The 23,396-nt window shown below is 38.8% G+C and overlaps 1 protein-coding gene across 4 annotated transcripts in view; it reads right to left on the bottom strand.

Annotated features, from left to right (window-relative positions):
* The window catches only part of Fhod3 (formin homology 2 domain containing 3), a 431,422-nt gene that overhangs the window by 80,211 nt on the left and 327,815 nt on the right, over positions 1 to 23,396 (bottom strand). For 3 of the 4 annotated variants that reach the window (XM_042675149.1, XM_042675146.1, XM_042675147.1), the window contains 2 exons: positions 8,315 to 8,449; positions 3,753 to 3,803 (listed from right to left, as the gene is read on the bottom strand). In XM_042675149.1, the coding sequence (XP_042531083.1) occupies positions 3,753 to 3,803; positions 8,315 to 8,449 (186 nt within the window). The remainder of the gene's footprint in view (positions 1 to 3,752; positions 3,804 to 8,314; positions 8,450 to 23,396) is intronic. The other variant, XM_042675148.1, reaches the window with a different exon arrangement.

Here is a 23,396-nt window from a genome sequence, read left to right as displayed (position 1 = left end):
GCTTTTTCTGGGTCCACGCAAAGCAAAGGCCTTCCACCCACGAGCACAGCTCCAACAGCCCCCTTTACACCCTGCTGCCTCCATCCAAACCTTCCCAGTTCTCTTCCTTCTACTCCTCTTCTTTGTTTATCCATTCAGCTTTTCATTTATTTATTGACTATCTGTAGCCTAGCTGTCATGTGCCAAGGACTGGAGTAGGCACTAGAGATTTCATAATAAACAAGAAAAATCCCATCCTCACGTAGCTCACAGTTCAGTGGAAAAGAGGTAAATAAACAAGTGGAGTGAACTCCAACACCCAGCAGGGGCCTGGTGACAGGACTGGAACTGTAGCTCAGTGTGGGTCTTCAGAGGACCCACAGAAACCCTGTCTGACTTTAGGTTAACCTTAACTTGCTTACAGATGATGATTTTTCCTGCTGTTTTTCTACTTGGAAATTCTCCCTCAAGTTAAACCTGTCTGGATCCCTCTAACTTCCACTTTTAGTCCTTCCAAGCAATGCTCAGAGTCCTTCTCACTGTTCTTTTGATCACTGTCTACATGATTTTCAAATTTCTAACCCACGGCCTAAACTTTCCCATGCAGGGGAGGGGGCACACTTACATATATATATATATATATATATATATATACATATATATATATATATGTAAATACACATATATACATATATACATATATTTATACACATACATATAATTTCATGAATATCACTTAAATCAATCATGCTATGTAAAGCCTTTCTTCTAATATTAAACAAAGATGGAGCATCTCAACAAAAACTTATACATCACTGTCAATAAAATCATTTAGTGAAATTAGAAAATGAGAGGATGTGAAATAAAACAGTACTGCTTGGCCACTGTAATTCAATGTAGCAAAGCAATTTAAATGATATATATCTTACACTTACATGATACATATTTTAAAAGCCATCTGCAAGCCAGGCCCTGGGAGGCTCATGCCTGTAATCCTAGCTACTCAGGAGGTTGAAATCTGAGAAACATGGTTCAAAGCCAGCCCAGGTAGAAAAGTCCCCCTGTAAGACTCTTATCTCCAATTAACCACTCAAAAACTGGAAGTGGCACTGCTATGGCTCAAAATGGTAGCGTACTAGCCTTGAGCACAATGAGGCTCAGGGATAGCACCCAGGGCCTGAGTTCAAGCCCCGTAACCGACAAAACAAACAAACAAACAAACAAAAATACCTTCTGCTGTGATTCAAGCCATCTTTTTCTGAGTCCTTTCATTAAGAACAAAAGATATGTATATCAGCTACTCAAGAACCACAGGTAGGAAGAAAGGTGAGTTTGAGGTCAGCCCAGGCAGTTAGTAAATAAAATACAAACAGAAGGAGCATGGTTCAAATGGCGGAGCACTTGGCTGGCCTGCGTGAGGTCCTGGTTTCAATCCCAGAGACAAGCACCAGAGACAAAATAGCATCTAGGCTATGGAAGGCATTCAGTGGATTAGGAGGGGGAGAAGAAAAGAGAGAGTTGGGGAAGAGGGAAGGAAGAGGGGAGAAGGGAAGAGGGAGGGGGAAGAAAGGGCAAGAAGGCACTCAATAAATATATCTGGCTCTATTGTAAAGAGTCAATACATGAAGCCTGAGTCCTCTTTCATATATCTATACCTCTTTCCATCTCTGATCTCCATGAATTGCCACATCTATTTCAAAATTCCAATAGAGTTGAAAACCTTATCATATATTCCTGGTTTGCTGGGAACGTCCAAAGCTTTCTAATAAGGAACTAAATATATCTCCCTCATAACCATCTGTACCAGGTAATTAAAGAACAAAAACAACAACAAAACCAAGACAATCAAGAAAAAGTATCTGATTTAAAAAAAAAAAAAACTAAATGAAAATGCTTGGCTGCTTTTAGTCAAGCCCCATATAAACAGAAAAGTGGGCTGTGAAGGAAGATTTGGCCCCTCCTGGGTGAACTTACTCTTGAACCTGCTAAGAAGGTCTAGCAGATGGACAGCCAGAGGGACCAGGACCAAAGAAAGGAAGAAAAGAAGATAGGCAATAATCTCCTTTACACAGACTTCCAGACATAAGTGATGCTGTTTGATAAAAAGGGCCTCAGTAGTTTGGGAAAACAGTGAGATCAGCCTAAGGCAGTTCCGATCTTGACAAAGCACTTTTACATTTTGCCAAGAGATTCAAAACTGTGCCTGTGTAGACATAACTTGGTGGTCAAGTTGTCATATGCTCAAAGGAAGTGCAGAATCTGGAGAAGATAACTAAAACTGTCAAATCCTTAAGCCTATTCAGAAAATGAGCAGCACTCTCAGTAACAATATGTTATAGTCCCAATGTAAAAAAATGGGCATGGTCAGGAAAACAGAAGCTTCTTATTTATTTAGCATGATCTTCTACTCTGAACTCACTGGATGGCCATAATCTAATAGAATGCTGGAAATAAAACAATTCTGTTGTTTATTTATGGGGTTGTCTTAAGTACCTAATGTTTTTTAAGTGAGCACACACTCTTCCATGCCTCATATTTTCTTGACCCATTTAGCTGAGGATGTCTACAATATTAGCACAATTTCATATCATATTGGCACAGTTTAGTAACTGTTAGGTCCCTCAGCTGGCTCCAGTGCAAAAGACATAAAATGAGCCTTGCCATCTCCCCATGCTGTACCGCCATCTGGTGGCAGAATAAACAACTGCAGACTGTACAGGGGGAAAAACTTGTCTTTTGCTAGTTTATTTCCACAACGGTTTCCTTTGTTTCCATACACTTATCAGACATTGAATATATTGAATTTATATTTTATTCATGTTCAAACCACATTTCTATTGAAGTTAATGAGCTGGCTTACAGCTTACATAAAGCTGTTGGTTTATTAGCTCATTAAAAAAAAAAAACAAAACACGATTCCTAAGTGCCTACTATGTGCCAAGTACTAGAGTACACAAGGGAAAGCAAAGAGAGACAGGCATAGCTCCTGCTATCTAGGAGCTGGATATAGTTCAAAAGGGAGAAAGGGAAGTTATTGGGCACAGCCAGCAAGACTCTCAGGTGTAGATTGTACCAGGCACTGCATGTGCCCTCCAACACTGGTTGAAGAAATGCTGACCAAGTGAATGAAGGCATTCAGATAGTACACCTTGCCCTGGCCCAGACTTTCCAGTCAATGATGGACAACATTTTTGGGAGGCAACTGTAGGGCTTGAACTCAAGGTGCGGGTGCTGTTGAGATAAGAGTCTCACAAACTTTCCTGCCTGGGCTGGCTTATACCGCGATCCTCAGATCTAGGATTATCAATGTGAGCTACTGATTGACACCTGGCCATTGATGGTCCCATAGAAATATATTGCATACTGATGTAACAGCCATGTTACTTTATGTAAATTACGATGTTTGCACAATGATGAAAAAAATCATCTAGCAAAGCAATTCTCAAAACATATCCCCATCGTACAGTGACACATGATATGTTAATAGTCTCACACTAATGTGCTTATTTAGAGAAGAGTTTTAGAACAACAGATACATGCATGTAACATGATGGCACTAGACGATAAATGCAAACTTTCCTTAGAAAAGTTATCTGACAAGGACATGTGTTTGTAAACTGCTAGTTTCTTGCTGCATAAATGCTAGTGATACAATACCTACGTGCCTTGGGTGATGTTAATGTGTTTAAGGAACCCAGTCTTTCTCCATGCTTGGTTAACTGTGCAAAATTAGATATGGTTTAGTTTCAAAGGGAAAGATAAGATATACAAACCTTTCTTCTCTTGCTTGTCTTTGCTCCTCTCTTTTGTCTAAATACTCTCGGCTAGCAGAAATATGCAGAACACACAAACAGAGAAGGGAAATAATAGAATTAAGTGCTCAGGAAATTACTCAGAAATTACTAACAGGATATCACGAAGCCCTGCTATTGACTTGAAACACGAAATGAAAAACATTGCAGCTGAAATTTTCTTAAAGACTGTACTTAAAAGCAACAAACAGCAGACTTTCAATAAAACGTAGGATGATACAAAAACATAACATTGGATTCTCTAAAAAACATTATTAAGCTGAGTGCCAGTGCTTATGCTATAATCCTAGCTACTCACAAGGCTGAGAGAGGATCCCAGTTTGAAGCCAGCCAGGGAGGAAAAGTCTGTAAGACTTTAATCTACAACTAACCATCAAAAAGCCCAAAGTAGAGCTATGGCTTACATGGTGTAGCTCAAGCTTTAAGCAAAAAAGCTAAGAGACAGTGCCCAGGCTCTGAGTTCAAGTCCCAGTACTGGCACCAAAACAAACAACAACAGCAAAAAAACACCGCTGCTAACTACTCTGGGGAATTCATGTAAGTGTATGAGGGTAGAAATGATAGCGGCTCAAAAATACAAGGTGCCAATTACAGGCAGGCAGTAACTTTTAGAGATGATGACTATGGGATTGGGCTCCAATAATTCCTCCAAATTCACCTCAAGAATCCAGTCTAAGTGGGACTACATTCTCTAGGTATTTGGTGTTGCATTCCATAAGTTGGACATCCCTTTCTTCAGCCTGGTTCTTCCTTCATACCCATCCCACTTTCGCTTTCAAATGCCAGGACCCCTGGAAACCATGAATGATACCTAATTTAGTACAATTGTAATGCTTTTCTTTTTCTGCCAGTAAGATTGCAACTCAAATCTAAGTCTAAGACCATGTGATCAGATTAGCTTATGTTTGGCTTTATGTGATGTCATTTTGAAGCAAACTGTATTCTGTATATTTAAAATATATTATGGCATATGTGTGAATAGTAAAAATTTATCAGAGTGAATTTCTTGCTATAATCTGCTCTACGTCCTTGTATTCTTTTGTTTTGTTTTGTTGGTTATAGAGCTTGAACTCAGGGCATGGGCACTATACGTGAGCTCTTTTGTTCCAGTCTAGCACTGTACCAGTTTGAGCCGCAGTTCTACTTTCATTTTTTGACTGGTTAATTGAAGATAAGAGTCTCATGGGGACTTTTCTTCCCTGGCTAACCATGAACCACAGCTTCCTCAGTAGCTAAGATTGTAGGCATGAGCCACTGGTGCCCTGCTAAGTCCTTGAATTCTTAAAAGTAAATCATGCAAAAACAAACCTACCTATGTAGTAATTTCTCATAGTACTTCGTACTTCCCTGGAGACTCCAGATATCAAGGTTTTCTACACTGAACTTTGCAATGTAACTTTACACTACCTATCCATGCACAGGTAACGGGATATACAGAGCAAGTTTATCAGAAGGGTTACAGCAGGTTAGGATGAGGAAGAAAAATTCAAAAAGGGCTCAGATTTGTCATCATTTATATCTGTCCCCATTAGAAATAAAATTTCTTATAACCCAGGAAGCTCAAGACCCCATTCAACCAAAGCAACAACAGATAAGGAACAACTTTTAGCTGCTTTACAAAAACCACAGTGAAGCAGTAACATGGATGAGAAGTGGGGCATTCAGGTAATAACAAAAGAGCACCACATAAATAAGCTTTTCCTATTTCTTTTACTAAATCTCTTCTTATTCACATTCTCAGAAATAGAACATCATTATAACTATTAGGCAATAGGCAGTACCCATGAGCTGTTCTGATGATTAGCATCCTTTCTAGACAAAGAGTCATTTTTCCTAGAATTCTCTGTACTCTTAAATTACAAGTGAGAATCATTTGGAACCAAGAACAGATAGTAAGCAGTTAGAAACATAGCCTCTGAAGAGAGAGTGCCCATCCTATTGTGTGTGTATGTGTCCATGGGGAAGGATAGGGGAAAAAAGGAGAGAAAGAGAGAGAGTCCTTTGGGATTCCAATGCCTTGAGGGCTAGATATGTTGGTGCTATTCCAAAATAACAATACAAGTTTTATTTTGTTTCTAGATTGAACAATTTCTATTGTTTTATCTTCACATTTACTGGCTTTCCCCCCTATCATGTATATGCTGCAGTTCAGTGCATCTGGTGAATTTCTTTTTATTGTTTTTAACTTTTCACTTCAATATATATTCCCATTTGATTCTACCATCTTCAGTTTTCTCTTCCCAAAGGCTCATCTTTTTGTTTCAGGTGTATGTACGCTTACTCCCAAAACACGTCTGGAATAGCTACCCTAAATTATTTGATAAATACATCGACATCATTTTAGGCATTTTTTGATTATCTTTTCCTTTTGAATTAAAACTGTATGATAAGCCAGTCAGTATTATAGTCCACAAATCTTCAATATCCTGCAATGAGATTGTAAATATTTAAGTTCTATAGAATCTTGATTTGTACCTTGTTTTAGCCAGTTTAATCAACTGGATTAGGTTCAAGCTGTGTCTGTGAGTTCAGACCTCTATGATTGATATGAATTCCACAAGTAGCTCAGCTTTCAACTACTTTTAGTACTAGTCAGGTCAGATTCTGTGTGCACCACCAAAGTGGTGGCCCTCTCTGGCTTTCTTGGTTTCTTTTCCTGTTCACCTAGCCATAAAGCTTGGGCTTTTGATCTACTGTATACTTTTGACAACTGCATTCCATTCAGGGCAGCTTATCAAGAAGATACATAAGATATATAAGAATTGCTCACAAGGTCATTGCACTTTTGCTTAGGGGATGGGCTCTCTTTATCCTCTAGCTCTGCTACCACACGGTACATTGTGGCAACATTGCTTGGAGACTAGAACAAAAGGTGGGAGGCAGGGGAACAGAAGATTTCTGTATTCCTTGATCCTTAGGATTTCTTCTGGCAATGCCTCAGAAAAAAATAAGGCTCCTTTTTGGAACTTTTTAACTCAACATTTGCTATGCTTTGAAGTGCTTTTTTAGTTCATCCCAGGTAATACTGGAGGTAAAAGATAGTGAGTGCTCACAGGCAGAGCTCGGTACTAAGCTCCTTCAAGGCACTTGCTGCCTCTTCCATTTCAGTGCTCAGCGCTCTGGGTATCCTGTCTATGATTTATTCAGCAGTGATCCATCAGAAGAGATGGGATGGAACAGGCTGATTCCATTTCCTTCAAACTGATACCTCATTTTAAGAAGTTGGGAATGCAAAGCTTTAGATGTATGAGCTAATACCTGAATTTTTCACATAGTTCAGTCAAATCCCCTACTGCTATTTGCTGATAAACTATGTGAATCGCCCAGAAAGCCATACATAAGAATTGCATTTTATCTGTTCCAAGGATTTCAAAAAAAATTTTAAACTGCTTCTTAAATGGTGCATCCAGGGCTGTTCTGGCAAATCAAGATGAGCCACAAGGTCTGATAGAAATGATGCTGTAGCCAGTTTGCCCACTCTCACGAAAGACTGGGTCACTATTCCACTAATAGACTAGGGATGTTGGCTTTAAGTTATCAGTGGCAGCTAAGCAATCTTATCATTCTCACATTTTAATGCCCTCTACAATTACAAATACTCTGCCTGGCTGCTGGGAAAATAAACCAAGTTATTTAATCTGTAAATTTACATTGACAATACCTTATATCTGGTACTGATTTAACTAGGAGTAATAAATGGATGTATTATTTGTCAAAGAAAAAAGAGGTAGAGGTGGGATGAAAAATGAAAAAAAAATGTAAAAACTATAGGAGAGAGGGCTGGGAAGATGGAGGAGAAGGTATAGAAAATTAGGAGGGGAAAGAAAAAGTATATGAGAATAGACCTGACAAATGCTTTGCACTCCATAATGACAAAGCAAGAGACATGGGAAAGAGAGGGGAGGAGGACAGCCTAGGGAATGAGAAAACAAGTGAACTGGTGGAAAGAGAAGCAGAGAAAAACTGGATTCAATGGAAAAAGACACGTTAAGACATGGAGGCAGAGACTTAGAGATCAGAGGACAAAGGGCTAGGAATGATGAACATAATGACCATCCTCACATGGAAAAAAGGACTATTATTTACACACACACACACACACACACACACAATTACTACAGGAAGTAAAAACCAAACTAGAAAAGTGGGAAAAACAGGTTCTTTGAGGTGTCCAAGAGGTCATGAATAAAACATGAGGACCTTTAGGGAGAAATGACAAATTATGTTAAGATAATTAGACGTTCTGTCTTCAGGAAGGCCTGTGTAAGACCGTAATGGAGGACCCAAGAACACACAAGTCCCTAATTGTATTTAGTTGTCTGTGCTTCCTGTCATATGCTTAGAGAAAGGCCAAACCAAACAAGATTCAGCCTGTTGCAAGTTAAGCTTATATTTCCTTAAAAATACAGGCAGCATTAGAAGCAAAGACAGCAGTTCTCAACCTTTTGACACCAGTATTAATCATAGGGGTAAAGTAACATGCTTTATATTTTAACTCACAGTTTAAACCTTAAAATCCTTACTTGAATTTGTTTCTTTCTTCCCGTTCTATTCTCTGCAGCCTCTCTTCTCTTTCCTGTCGCCGTCTCTCTCTCTCTGCCGCCAGTGACTCTTGGTGCTGCCTAAAAGATGATGTGAGAAGACCACTTGATGCCGACCTGAAGATACAACAAGTCAATGATTTAGTTGCATAGTCTGCAATTGTCACTACTAAAGTAGGAATCAGCCTGAGCTTAAAAAACCTATCAATGGTCTGAAAAGTGAAGACAAAGAGGTTTCCTTCTTTATCGAGAAGTATCCAAGATTTGTTGTTAGTTTTCTTGATAATGGCCATTCTAACTGGGGTGAGGTAGAATTTTAATGTTGCATTGGTTTGACTGTCTTTTATGGCCAGAGATGTTGAACATATCATCACATGTCCATTGGCCATTCCTACTTCTTCCTCTGAGAAGTCTCTCTTTAAATCTTTAGCCCATTTATTGATTGGGTTGTTGAGTTTTTGAGGGTTTAATTTTGGGGAGTTTAATTTTTTGATCTCTAAGAATACTTTAGATATGAGGCTCTTGTGTGGTATATAGCTGGTAAAAATCTCCCATTCTGTGGGCTTTCTATACATATTGTTAGCTATTTCCTTTGCTGCATAGAAGCTCTTCAGTCTGATGCAATCCCATTTACCTAGTTTTTCTACTACACTGATGGTGGGAATGTAAACTTGTTCACCCACTCTGAAAAGCAGTATGGAGATATCTCAAATGATTAACATAGAGCTATCTCATGACCCAGCAATCCCACTCCTATTTATCCAACAGAACACAAACAACAGCACACTAAAGTGACCAGCACAACCATGTTCATTGCAGCATTATTTACCATAGCCAAGATATGGAATCAACCCAGATGCTCCTCAGTGGATCAAGAAAATGTGGCATATATTCCCAATGGAATTCTATTTTGTAAGGAAATGGAAAGACTTGGGAAAAGTTATATTAAGTGAAGTAAGCCAGATCCAAAGAGACATAAGTTACATGTTTTCCCTCATTTATAATAGCTAGAATATGCCTATAAAGCTACAAGTAAACACACTGAGTAAATGTATAATATATATATATATATAGAGAGAGAGAAATGATAAATTTCATAGCACTAGACATTCAGGCCAAAAGAAGATAAGTATAGAAGTGGATCACAATGGCTCAATAGCTATGTGCATATGATTATATAAAATAGTATTTTATGAAATTAACTGCAAACTTTTTTGGATTGCTGTTGTTGCTGCTTTTGTTTACTTTTCCTTTTATCTTGTTTGTTAGTTTGTCTTTGGGATGGTAAGGGATCACAGAAAAGGTGGAACAAAGGGTGAACAAATACAACAGTGCCACTCACTAGACATTATATAGAAAATAAACTGTACATCTTGTGGGGGGATGGGAGGGAAAACTGGGAGAGGGGGAGGGAGGGGGAAAGACATAATTCAAAAAGAATGGTACTGATTATCTGATTCATGTAACTGTAACCCCTTATATATCACTTCTACAATAACAATATTTTTTAAATCTCACATATATAAAAAAGAAGTATTCAAGAACATGCCACGTGCCCAAGGACAATTCTTGGCTCCTGGGGTCATCACATACATTATCTGGACTGCTTGTTAAGATGGCACAATAGGGAAGGTCAAGGGAGTGAAGGTGGCCATGAGGAACCGTGGACATGGAGCCACAGGAAATGTGAAATCAGAGAATGTGTGAAGGGAAAATTGAGTAACTATGTGAAAAATGTTAAAGGGGATTAGCTGGGAGTCTGTTAGGTCTTGAGGGAATAATAAAATCCATCACAGAAAATTGTTGCTTTTACCCACAGCAGGTGAGCACCCAATGCTAAGATACACATATTTTAAGATAAATATTTTTTTCAATTTACATATTCAAGGATAGAGTGTGGGCAAAATCTTACTTCAATTCAGTGACAATAAACCTGCATGACGGGTAATACAAGGTTTCTTACTGCCAGAGATTCTACCATAAGCTGTTCTCACTAGAAAACCCAAGGCACCTTTGGCTGTCAGAGGTGGCAAGGGACGCGGAGGAAACATCCCACTATTCCTGTGATGCTATGTTCCAGAACTGCTGTGTCAGTCCTGGACACTTTGGCAGAGACAAAACTGATTTTTTTCTTCTGAAAGAAGTCTAGATCATGCTGTATAACTTGTATCTTCTTTAATCTGCTGCTATTTTGTGAGGTTGGTTTGTTTTTTTGTTTTTTGGTCAGTTGAGGGGCTTGAACTCCAAGCCTAGGCACTGTCCCTCAGCTCTTCAGCTCAAGGCCAGCTCTCTACCACTTGAGCCACAGGTATACCTCTAGTTTTCCGGTGGTTAATTGGAGGTAAGAGTCTCATGGACATTCCTGCCCAGACTGGCTTTGAACCATGATCCCCAGATCTCAGCCTCTTGAGTAGCTTGTGTTTCTTAATGTGACATGCAGCCAGCATAAGGGGGTTTATAATGTTGTACACTGACTGGTAAAAATCAAGGATATACTTATTTAATACATTTTGTCCCACAAATTAATGACATACCCCAAATCAGAGATGATGCTCCTTATAAAATACACAAAGATAATTTAAAAAGTGGCCATTAATTCTGAATGAATGCCAAGAATTGGCTTTATATCAGCTACTTTCTTGATCACAAAGCAATTAAGTTAAAAATAAATAATAGTGAGATAAGAATGAAGAATCCATATAAATATAAATTTTAATGTATTTCTGAATAAATCAGATAGTAGTATACAACTGGAAAATAGTCAAAAAGAGCATATAAGGCTAGAAGCTATATATCAAGTTTTTCAGGATAATTCTAACATACTAATTAGAAGGAAATGTATTACTTATTTATATGAGAAAAGATACAGAACAATATATAGAGAATATCAACAAAACTAACAAGTAGTTTACAATTCAAAAATTAGTCAGTACACAATGAATAGCCCTTTTCCATACCAAAGACATACATATAAAATCCTAGATAGTTTAGGAGAAAAATGTAAAAGAAAAACTTTCCAACTTTTAGAGCTCAGAGTGCCAAATTATTTTGTTTCAGGTCAAAACGGGCAACCATAAAGGAGAGACCTGATAAATGTGCATTATTGAATTTAAATTTTTTGTATAGCTAGGAAGACTATATAAATTAAGAATAAAGAAAAGTAATGACTTTTGAGAAGCTACTTATAACTTGACAACTACAAAGAATTAGTATATAGAATATAAAAAAGAATAGTTGCAGATCAGTATGTGAAAGACTTCCCAGTGGAAAAATAAGTCAAGGATAATGGGCATTTCATTGAAGAAGTTAAATAACCAATAAACATATGGTGTTTATTTTCACTGAAAATCAAAGAAAGAGAATGCAAGCCAAACCAACAGTGAAATTCAAGATCCATCTTCTTGAATGTCCCTAACAGATCCTTACAGCAAGTAGAGAGAATTAGAGGACTATATGAGCAAATCTGCCCTACCCTTACAATGGGCAACAATTACAACATTCCTAAGCTAAATTTCTCTAGGTTTCTGCTACTATACGATCAGTATGTTGAAGTATAGACCCTGGTCCTATAAATCCTGTTACTGGAAAACTTTTCCAAGCATAATACAAATGCTGGACTGCATTTAACCATCCATACACAGAGGAAGAACTCTCAAAATATCACTAAAAAACAGAATGCCAACTTTCAAGCTAGTAAAACAAATGATTTTCTTTATAATGGCTTGTTAATATTTTTGTGTTTTATATTAAGTTCTTCAGAAAAATGCCCACAATCCTTGTAATTTGTCACAATGGTTATGTTTTCTGGTTTGGGGACCAGCTATCACATAAAGAGAATGAGAAAAAGACTTGAAATGTGAAAACTTCCGTGCAACTGGTCGTTTAATTTCTCTGAGCCACATTAAATTGTTTGGAAAATGGGGTTAATCACACTTCCAATTTATGAGGCTTAAATGAGAGTATATGTATGGATTTTCTTAAACAGCATTTGGGCCTATGGTAGGAATTCAATACATATCTGTTTTTTTCTTTTCTGGTTATTGAAATTATGGTTGGCTTTACTTTTAACTGAAATTTTATTGTAAAGATGATGTACAGAGAGGTTACAGTTACATAAGTAGGGTATTGAGTAAATTTCCTTTTTTATGTTACTCCCTTCTTCATTTTCTCCCAGCTTTTCCCCTTCTGACCCCCTTCCCCCCTTAAGTAGTATAGTTCATTTCCAACATAGTGTCTGGTAAGTATCACTGCTGAATTGGTTCACCTTTTGTTCTATCCTTTCTGTGATTCCCTTTCCCCTCCCCAAATCAGAAAAACTTATATACAAGACAAAAGGGACAGAAATCCAAAACAATAACAGAAGGGAACAAACAAAAAATAAACAAAAAAGAAATAAAAAGAACTACAAACTCAATTAAAACTTCTTGTTTCCATTTCTTGGTCTCATTTCAATAAACATCTACACAGGGAATCTAAAAATCTGCAGGAGTTGGGGATGTAAAGAGGGCTGTACTGCAGTCCCTCAGATCAGGTCCAGGGAACAACACTGAGAATTTCCAGCTGGCAGGCTCCAGTGGCTAGGGTTCAGTCTGATCTCCCAGCATGGGTATCACTGGGGCAGTCATCAGAAAAGAGTGTGACCCCAGAATGCAACTGGAAAGCTGAAATCATCTGAAGATACCTTGATGGTAGGTATAACTAAGTGAAGCCATACAGAACTGCTGAGAGAGAGAGGCCAGAGAGGGAGAGTTTATAAGAGAGCAGTTGATGTGTTCTGAGCAGCAGAATTGACTATATTTAGCCTTTGCCTTATAAAGTCTCAAAGTCACCTGCCAAGTCCCATCTGATGAAAGCCTCCTTCTTTGTGACATCTGGAACAGGAGGCCTGTTTGGATGGGGCATGACTGGTAAGAGTAGTTCATGTTTATATAGATGGTAATATGTTTCAGTTATGTTATATATAGCAACACCTTTAATCCATACAATTACTAGAACTAAGTTCTCAATTGTCCTTTCCTTTAGTGATACAGAAACTGAGGCACAGAGAAGTTACACTGACAATTTACCAGCACTAGGCTTTAAAACTAGAGCCCATGTTGACTAAAATCCCTATATCCCTTCTCCATAACACTGGTACTTGGCGAAATAGCAACTCTACGGCTCTTCTCACAATACACATAACACCACAATATTTTACCATTTCATTTCTTCCCTAAAGAAAACCACTACCTCAAATTGTCTTATGTTTCCATGTTGTAATATTTTGGATTTTTTTTTTTTCTGGTACTGGGGCTTGAAGTCAGGCCCTGGGCACTGTCATTTTGCTTTTTTTGCTAAAAGCTCATGTTCTACCACTTGAACCACACCTCCACTTGGGTTGTTGTGTGTGTGTGTGTGTGTGTGTGTGTGTGTGTGTGTGTGTGTGTGTGTGTGTGTGTGTGTGTGTGTGTGTGTGTGTGTGTGTGTGTGTGTGTGATGGTGGTTAAATTGGAGAGAAAAGTCTAACAGAATTTCCTGCTGGGTTTAAGTCAGAATCCTTAGATCTCCTGTTCAAGGCTGGTACTATGCCACTTGAACCACAAATCAACTTCCAGGCTTTTGCTCTTAGATTTCTCTGCCCATGTTGCCTTCCAAATGTGATCCTCAGATTTCAGCCTCCTGAGTACCTAGAATTACAGTGACCAGCATTCAGCTTCTGTCTTTTCTAACTTAGAGCCTCATACTTGCTAGGAAAGTCCTTGAGCCACATTCTCAGTCCTTTCATAGTTTTTCAGATAGAGTCTTACAAACTTTGTCTAGGCTGGCCTTGACACCCGACTTCCACCTGAAATTATAGGTGTTCTTCACCATGCCTGGCCCTATTTTCTCTCTTGACAGCCTATGCTTTGGGATCAAATCTTATTTCCTCATTTACCTCTCTACCTTGTTACACAGAAGAGACTCATGACCTCATGAAAATCAATTAACTACTGAATAGAACACACAAAGTGAGAATAATTGTCTATACCATTTGCTGCTTCCATATTCCCAGGATGACCAACAGAGAAGGTGCTTTCGCTGAGACTCTATTACCTGACAACAGCTGACTGAACAAAGGGGTTTTCTTCCACAAAGGCAGGCTGTGCAGAAGTTCCCAGTACATCTGAGGCTAGGCATCAGAAGTTCTCCATGCAGAAGGCTGAGCTAACCACAGACATATACCCTGATTATCAACTGAGAGAGGGGCCAGAAGGAATATTCAATGGGGAGAAACAGAACCCCCCTGATTGTCGGTGGAGGAAGCCCTGTGTGCCCCTGCATGAGATAACATTGAGAGAGTCTAAAATAGAGAATGGTGCTGAATGAACAAAGGTTGATGAAAGGAGGAAGCAAAAGGACAGAATGGAAAAAACCACATGTAGAGAGACTTAGAACTATTAAAGGCTAGCTACAGAGAATGGAGCTCAGGATTTTGACTGCTAGGGACATCTTGATGACCTTGGTGGGCTTGTAGGCTCATATACCCTTCCTAGGATATGCAGGGGGTCAGTCCTGTGGCAGATAGTGTACTGACAGCCATGAAAGCTCTTACCTTGTGTCTTTCCAGTGACCTGAGCACAAAGGGACCTCACTGATACATAAGAAAGGAGATGAGGATAACCAAAAACATTGTATTGGCATTACACATCCCTACAAGGAGCAGCAAATCTCAGATTCTTTTTTAAGCTGTTACTGGAGAGGCAAAAGCACAAATGCATTGTGCAGTATTGTGGCACATCTTTCTCTCCTCTCTGCATGAGTTTACAGGACATAGATTTTACCTTTAAAGGGCATGTGCTTTCTCAGGCAGCTCAATGGTGTGTTTTCCTGTGAAGTCTCAGAGAACAGCACTGACGGGCTATGCTCATTTTCTCAGTTATTGTTACTTGGTTCATGTTTTCCTGACCAAATGGTAAGAGCTTTCCAAAACCCATCTTGCTTGGACTTTGGTGCCTTCTTCTGGGGAATGTTCAATGTTGCCAAGGACTTAGAAAACTTACTCCGTGGTAATGAACAATTAGGAATATTTACCTTAGGCTATTCTATTCTCTCCATCAGGCCCCTCCCTTAACTTTTCTTTATGTGAAGGGGAGAGATAAACTCAAATGGCTTACATTGTTTTTTCTGCATAGGAATTTTATATTACTTCCATTATGCTAACTTAAGTAATAAAAGGGTTAGTTCCAGAAAGATCCAAAATTATATACCTGATAATGAGATGGTTTCTTATATTTAGAAATAAACAGTTTCATCTGTTCCCTCACACAGTGAGGTTTTTAAATACATAAACAGCAAGCTCTCCTTTTTGTTCCTTCTAAGACTTCCCTGACTTTTAAAATGGAAAAGTGAGCTGCCAGAAAAGAACCAAAGACAACCAGTCCAATCTTGACCTTGAGTGGTTTGGAATGTCTCTTGGCTCTTTTAAGACCAACCCCACTGCCCAGGCTGAGTGAATAAGACAGAGATGACTTGACCAAGAGTGGAGGAGGAGATTTTTCTGTCAACAACGATCTCTCATTTTTGATGATGGGTTGATATTGTGTTGATCTAATAATCTGAAAATAGACTAAACATAAAATGGGAAGTCTTTGTAAAGATAAGGCTAAGACAAATAGGAAAGATGAAAACATTAGTTTTGCCTTTTAAAACACTTGAGAACCATTCAAAGTATAATTCAAGCCTGCCAGCTAGCCTGCAACTTCTTAAGCAACTGATAACTTTAAATGCAACAGTCAGCAGGTCATTCTTGTTTATTGCACAATAAATATTTCAGGAGTAGACAATATTTTATTTTTTTTAAAAAAAACAGACTCTAAATGTGTCAGCTATTCCCTTTTTTAAAAAAAACAACAAACAGTGTTTATCAGCTCTTTGGTCTAGGATGAACATGTGACTTGCTTTGGCCAATGTAGTCATCAGAAATGTGGTTCAATATAAGCAAAGACTTGCAAAATGTTTGCACACTGAGGTTCCCTCTCTTCTTGTCCCTGGGAGCTCACCAAGTTCCACCATGTGAACAAAAGTGGGCTAGGTGGCTGGGAAGGTGGCTCAGTGGTAGAGCGCTTGCCTTGCATGCATGAGGCCCTGGGTTTGATTCCTTAGCACCACATAAGCAAAAAGAACAAAAAAAGCCGGAAGTGGCGCTGTGGCCCAAGTGGTAGAGCGCTAGCCTTCAGCTGAAGAGCTGAGGGACAGCGCCCAGGCCCAGAGTTCAGGCCCCAGGACGGGAACCCCCCCCACCACCACCAAAAAAAAGTGGGCTAGGTGATGATTCACATATGTCCGGTTGCTCTATCAACTCAGCCAATAGCCAGACAATTACTAGACCTTGATACAGTAAGGCAATCAATGACCCGCTGACCCCCCAGCCACTAAGTAAACCAAACTAAAGCCAGACTATTCTCAAGGTGAGCCTGGCCAAAATTACCAATGAACAGAAGCATGAAGTAAACACATGGTTGTTTTAAGCCACTAAATATTTCATGGTTTCTTATAAAGTCAAAAGCCAAAACAGTATGGGAACATTTTTTCTCTTTTTATGTCAGAAGCAGCTGGCACTTTTTCTGGTGGCCTACATCTGAAATACAGGAGCAAGTAAAATCATCTGAGAATCTGACCTACTAACCTTTCCTCTCACTGTCCCCCAAATGGTTCTTTCCTCCACCAATCAAAGCAGGTTTTACTGTTTTTGCTCTTCAAAGAGATCTAGTTTCTATCTACTAGCATCTTGTTTCTTGAAACATTTTTTTCTTTCTTCAAGACACTTCCTTGGACAACCATATAGGACACTTCTTTTTGTTTCTTCAAATTTGCATGCATTCATTTGGCATAACATCATAGGTGATTGGTTCATTATTCACTACTTTAAGAATGAATACAATTTCCAGCAAGGCTGCAAATCATCAAAGCACGATCCCCATCTCTTCTCATCCTTTCCCTCCCTGCTATGTGTCCAGCTGAGTGTCAATGCAACGACTCAATTCAACTGTGATTTCAGTGATGTCGTAAGCTACATGTTTTGGTAACTGGGTAAATTTAGACCACAAACCTACTATTTTTATGTTGATTCTCCTTCTTTATCTGTCTTTAAATCTGCTTTACTAATAAAGATTACCCGAAGATCAGTGTGGGCACATTGAAAACAACTGATTCAATGGCATATAATTGCAGAGCTATTTCAGTGGGAAAAACAGGGTAAGAACTTGGACTTTTACATTCATCCAAGATGGAGTAACAGGATCTAGACTTATGTTCACTGGAAACAACTGAAAACTAGACAAAATATACAGAACAATGCATTGTAAAAATTAGACATCAGATGATAGAAGTCAGAGGTTCTTGAGAAATGAGGAGCCAAGGGATGTGAGGCACGGCCCTCGCTTGCTGCATGGAGAAAGTCTCCAGGCTGTGATGCAGAATGAAAAAGCTCAAAGTTTCTTTTAGTAATAGAGATGCAGCTTCAAGGCTGGAGACACCAACCTGGCTGGGTTTGGCAGGGTAAAGAACTAGAGAGTGATAATGCTCAGACAGATTGCTAGGCTTCTCCAGAGTTCCCACAAGTATTCAGCTGAGGATTGGCCAGCATGTATGAGAGGAAATTACCTGAGGCCAGTAAAGGAGTAATCAAAAGAATTAAGGTTGACAGCATCCAGAGGTTATACAGGTCAGAGAGCAGTGCCTGAATCCAGCAGCTGGAGAAAGAAATCTAGTAACTCAGGGCACATTGGTTAAAGTTTTAACAAGTATCCTGCCTGGTGGGAAAGTGGACTAAACATCATTCTGGCCCAGCCTAACAAAACTATAAATGCAAGATCCAGGGTGGGGGAAGGGGTCAACTGTTTCTCAGTGAAGTACATCACAGAAAAAACTCAGGAGGCTTTATAGTAATGCAAAAATATCTAGCACCCAATAAGGTAGAATCCACTAAAAAAATAAAGATTAGGTATGCAAAGAAGTAAAAAAAATTAATGAGGGAGAAAGAAACCATTTAGCATCACTTCAAAACGAGGCATTTTAATAGATTAGTTGATGCAATGTTTAAAATAGTCAAGATAACTGTAGCCTACAATTTAAGAATATAGAGGAAGGATTTAGGGCTGGGAATGTGACTTAGTGGTAGAGTGCATGCCTAGCATGCTCAAAACCCTGGGTTCGATTTCTCAGTACCACACAAACCAAAAAAGCCAGAAGTGGCACTGTGGCTCAAGTGGTAGAATGCTAGCCTTGAGCAAAAAGAAGCTCAGGGACAGTGCTCAGGCCCTTAGTTGAAGCCCCAGGACTGTGGGGGGAGAGAGGGGAGAGGGAAGGAGGGAGAGATGGGGGAGGGAGGGAGAGAGAGGATTTAATACACTAAGAGGGAATAGCTATTACAAAAACGCATACAGCTTAGTGAGCATAAATACTCAGCAACATAACTGAGAAAATTAATGAAACATACCAGGAAGAAGAATGAAAACAATCAACAGAGCACCAATAAAGTTTGGGGAAACTTCAAGTTGCTCAACACAATGTCAAGTTATCAAAGGAAAGCTGAACAATACCAAACATTTTAAAAGAAAGAAGTACTGAAAAAAAATTTCCTACTTGATGAAAAACACAAACCCACAGATCCAAGATTTCCAGCCCCAAGTACAAAATCACAAAGAAAACTATCAATTCCTATCAGCACCAAATTGCTAAAAGGTATTTTGGCTCATACCTGTAATCCGAGCTACTCGGAGAATACAGTTCAAGGCCAGGCCAGGCAAAGCGTCCGTGAGACTCCATCTCAAACACAATCTGAATGTATATCATGTGCTGTCATCCCACCGATGCGAGAGGCCATAGGTGGGAAGATGGCACTCTGAGGCTAGACTGGGGCAAGGGAAAAAATACCCTATCTAAAAAGCTTTCTGAAAAGGCATTGATAAGACAAAGGAGGGGGATAACAATGTTGGACAGGAAATGTACTCCTTACCGTACTCATGTGACTGTTACCCCTCTGTGCAGCATCTTTACAATAAAGTAAAATTAAACAAAACTATCACAGTAGAGCGCTAGCCTTGAGCTGAAGAGCTGAGGGACAGCGCCCAGACCTAGAGTTCAGGCCCACGACCGGAAAAAAACAAAACAAAAAAAACAAAACAAAAACAAAACTATCACATTAAAAAAAAGGGTGGGGTGGGGGCTGGAAACATGGCTCAAATGATGGCCCACCTGCCTAGCAAGCATGAAATTCTGAGTTCAAATCACAACTCTGCCAACAAGACATCCATTTGCTAAAAAACTAATGATAAGAAGAGAATCTTAGAAGTGGCCACAGGGAAGAAGATTATATACACATGTACAAAAATAAAGGTGTCAGATTTATTGTCAGAAGGAATGGAAAGTACAAGAACGCAGGATAAGGACTTAAGAGATTTTAAAAACCCTATCAACATATATCTCTTTACCTAGCAAACAGTAGTTTTCAAAAAGAAAACTGAAAGAAAAAAAAGATGCCTTTTTCTGCACATAAAAGTGGAACTTACTTATCTAGATCTTCAGTATAGAAGTATTGGCAGAAGCCAGGCATTGATGGCTCATGACTGTAATCCTTGCTACTCAGGAGGCTGAGATCTAAGGTTCACCACAGTTCAAAGCCAGCCCAGGCAGGACAGTCTTTGAGACATTTTTCTCCATTTTTTTCCTTTTCCTTTATTAAAAAATATTTTTATTGTAAAGATACTATACAGAGGGGTTATAGTTACATGAGCAAGGTAATGAGTTCAATGCCTATCAAGCATTGTTACTTCCTCCTTTGTTTTTCCCCTACCATCCATTTCCTCCCCACTTCCCCAACTCCTCCCTCCCTCCACAAAGTTGTAAAGTTCATTTTCAACATACTGTCTTCTACATCTCATTGTTACAATGGGTCATCCTGTGTCCTGTATCCTTATTTCAGCACTTTGATTTTTCCCTTCCCCTCCCCAAATTAGAAAAATGTATATACAAGATGCAGGACACGGAATCAAATACAGTGACAACAGGGTTCATACCAGGGGGGAAGAGCATACAAAGAAACAAACAAAAAAAATCACTTAGTACATTATGAGTACATTAAAAAGAACAACAAGAAAGATAAAATCTCTTGTATCTCTTTCTTGGGTTTCATTTCACTTAGTATCAGGTTATACGGTCATATGTATATAGCTTTTGACCTCTTCTGTTTGTCCTAGACATATACTAGTTATTGAAAATAAGGGAAACTATGGGACCTATATTTCTTTGGGCCTGGCTTACTTCACTTAATATAATTTTTCCCTGGTCTTTCCATTTCCTAACAAATGGGGGTGGTGTCATTCTTTCTGATGGAGGCATAGAATTCCCATATATATATATATATATATATATATATATATATATATATATATATCACAGTTTCTTGATCCATTCATCTACTGAGGGGCATCTGGGTTGGTTCCCTATCTTACCTATGGTGAATAATGCCACAATAAACACAGTTGTGCTGGTAGCTTTAGTATAGTCTTGTTTGTGATCATTTGGGTAAATGCCCAAAAGTGGGATTGCTGGGTCATAGGGGAGCTCTATGTGTAGTCTTTTTTTTTTTCTTTTTTTAAATTTAATTTAATTTTATTTGTGAACATACTGTACAGAGGAGTTACAGTTACATGGGCAGGATAATACGTACATTTCTTACCAAGCATTGCAGCCTCCTCCTTTGTTTATCCTTCACATCCCTTCCCAGCCTCCCCCCTCCCCCCCTAATACCAATCCTTCTCCTTCCCCCCCCCCCCCCCACCAACGTTGTAAAGCTCGTTTTGGACATGACAACTTGTACTTCTCTTTGTTGCAACAGGTCCACCTGTATCCTTAAACAACTGGTTTTTCCCCATCTCCTCCACAAGTTATACTGACATCAAATATAGTGAAAGCAGGGGTTATACTGTGGAGGAGGGACATACAAAGCAACAAAGAGATAATCTTATAAATGTGTTAGAAACACATGCATGAAAGAAAAAAAACATTAAAATATACATCTAAGGGTTCATTTTCCTGACATCACATTATCTGACCTTTTCCGCTTGACTCATACATATACTAGATATTACAAATAAGGGAAACCATGGGACCTACGTTTCTTTGGGCCTGGCTTACTTCACTTAATATAATTTTTTCCAAGTTTTTCCATTTCCTAACAAATGGGGCAATGTCATTCTTTCTGATGGAGGCATAGAATTCCATTGTGTATATATACCACATTTTCTTGATCCATTCATCTACTGAGGGGCATCTGGGTTGGTTCCATATCTTAGCTATGGTAAATAATGCTGCAATAAACATAGTTGTGCTGGTAGCTTTAGTGTGGTCTTGTTTGTAAACATTAGGGTAAATGCCCAAAAGTGGGATTGCTGGGTCATAGGGGAGCTCTATGTGAAGTCTTTTGAGGAACCTCCATACTACATTCCAAAGTGGTTGAACAAGTTTACACTCCCACCAACAATGCAGTAGGGTTCCCTTCTGGCCACATCCCCTCCAGCACCTGCTGTTATTAGAGTTCTTCATTAGTCATTCTAACGGGATGAGGTAGAATCTCAATGTTTTTTTGATTTGCATTTCTTTTATGGCTATAGAAGTTGAGCATTTTTTCATGTGTCTGTTGGCCATTCTTATTCCCTCTTCAAAGAAGTCTCTCTTTAAGTCTTTAGCCCACTCATTAATTGGGCAGTTGTTTCTTTGAGGATTTGTTGTTGGGGGATTTAATTTTTTGAGTTCTAAGTATATTTTAGATATGAGACCCTTATTCGTTGTATGGCTAGTGAAGATCTTCTCCCAAGCCGTGGGTTTTCTATTGATCTTGCTTGCTATGTCCTTTGCCATGCAGAAGCTCTGCAGTTTCACGCAATGCCATTTGTCCAACCTTTCTTTGATTTGTTGTGTTTCTGGGTCTCTATTAAGAAAATTTCTTATCTCCAATTAACCACCAGACCAGAGTGGAGCTGTGACTCAAGTATTAGAGCACTAGCCTTGAGCAAAAATCTCTCAGGGACAGCACTCAGGCCCCAAATTCAAGCTTGATGATCAACATAAAAAAAGCAAATTGTGCCCAAAAAACAAGGTAAAACGTATGGTGATTCACTAACAGGTAAACAAATAAATTGTGGATTAGCCAGACAATATACAATAATACTCAATGGAAAGGAATGACTGAAATGTCTAATAGAATGACAATCTATCTCATATATTAAATAAGCTACCCTACAAAGAGTATATTACTACATGAATAGAAAGCTCTTAAAATGCAAACTCGTCCATAATAAAAAGGATACTTAGGAAGAGGGAAAAGTAATTATGAAAAGTCTTGAGGATAGTATGTGCTGTGTATTGATTGTTGCCATGGTTTCACTGGCACAAAAGCATATACTGAAATGTATATGGTTTAAAAATACATGGCTTCACCAGCACGACCAAGTTCACTGCAGCATTGTTTACCATAGCCAAGATACAGAACCAACCAAGATGCCCCTCAATGGACAAATGGATCGAGAAAATGTGGTATATGTACACAAGGGAATTCTATGCTCCCATCAGAAAGAATGACATTGCCCCATTCATAAGGAATTAGAAAGACTTGGGGAAAATTATATTAAGTGAAGTAAGCCAGGTCCAAAGAAATATATGATGCATGTTTCCCCTCATTTGTAATAATTAGAATGTGGCTATAAATCTTCAAGTAAACCCAATGGATAGTAAAAGACAAATAATTACACCTGGACATGATTACTTCCAACAGTGTAAACATTCACACAGTGAGAACAAAGGAGGATATCCTTGTGAGAGGATTTCCTCTCAACGGCTCAATAGTATGTGCCCGTGATCATATAAATGATGCCCATTGGAATGAACTCAAGAAATGGAAACAAGAGTTGTTTTTTTGTAATTTTACTGTTGTGGCTATTTCTTTCCTTTCTTTGCTTTTTTCCATGGTGTATTCCCTTCAGTCATTGTTTTTGATTTCTGTACCCTTTGTCTTGTACATAAGTTTATCTGATTTGGAAAGAGGAAG

This window comes from Dipodomys spectabilis, unplaced genomic scaffold, assembly GCF_019054845.1.
Source record: "Dipodomys spectabilis isolate Male_0828 unplaced genomic scaffold, ASM1905484v1 ptg000024l, whole genome shotgun sequence".
In the NCBI taxonomy this organism is placed as follows: Eukaryota; Metazoa; Chordata; class Mammalia; order Rodentia; family Heteromyidae; genus Dipodomys; species Dipodomys spectabilis.
Note: the sequence above shows the minus strand (reverse complement) of the source record. Positions and strands in the feature narration are given on the sequence as shown.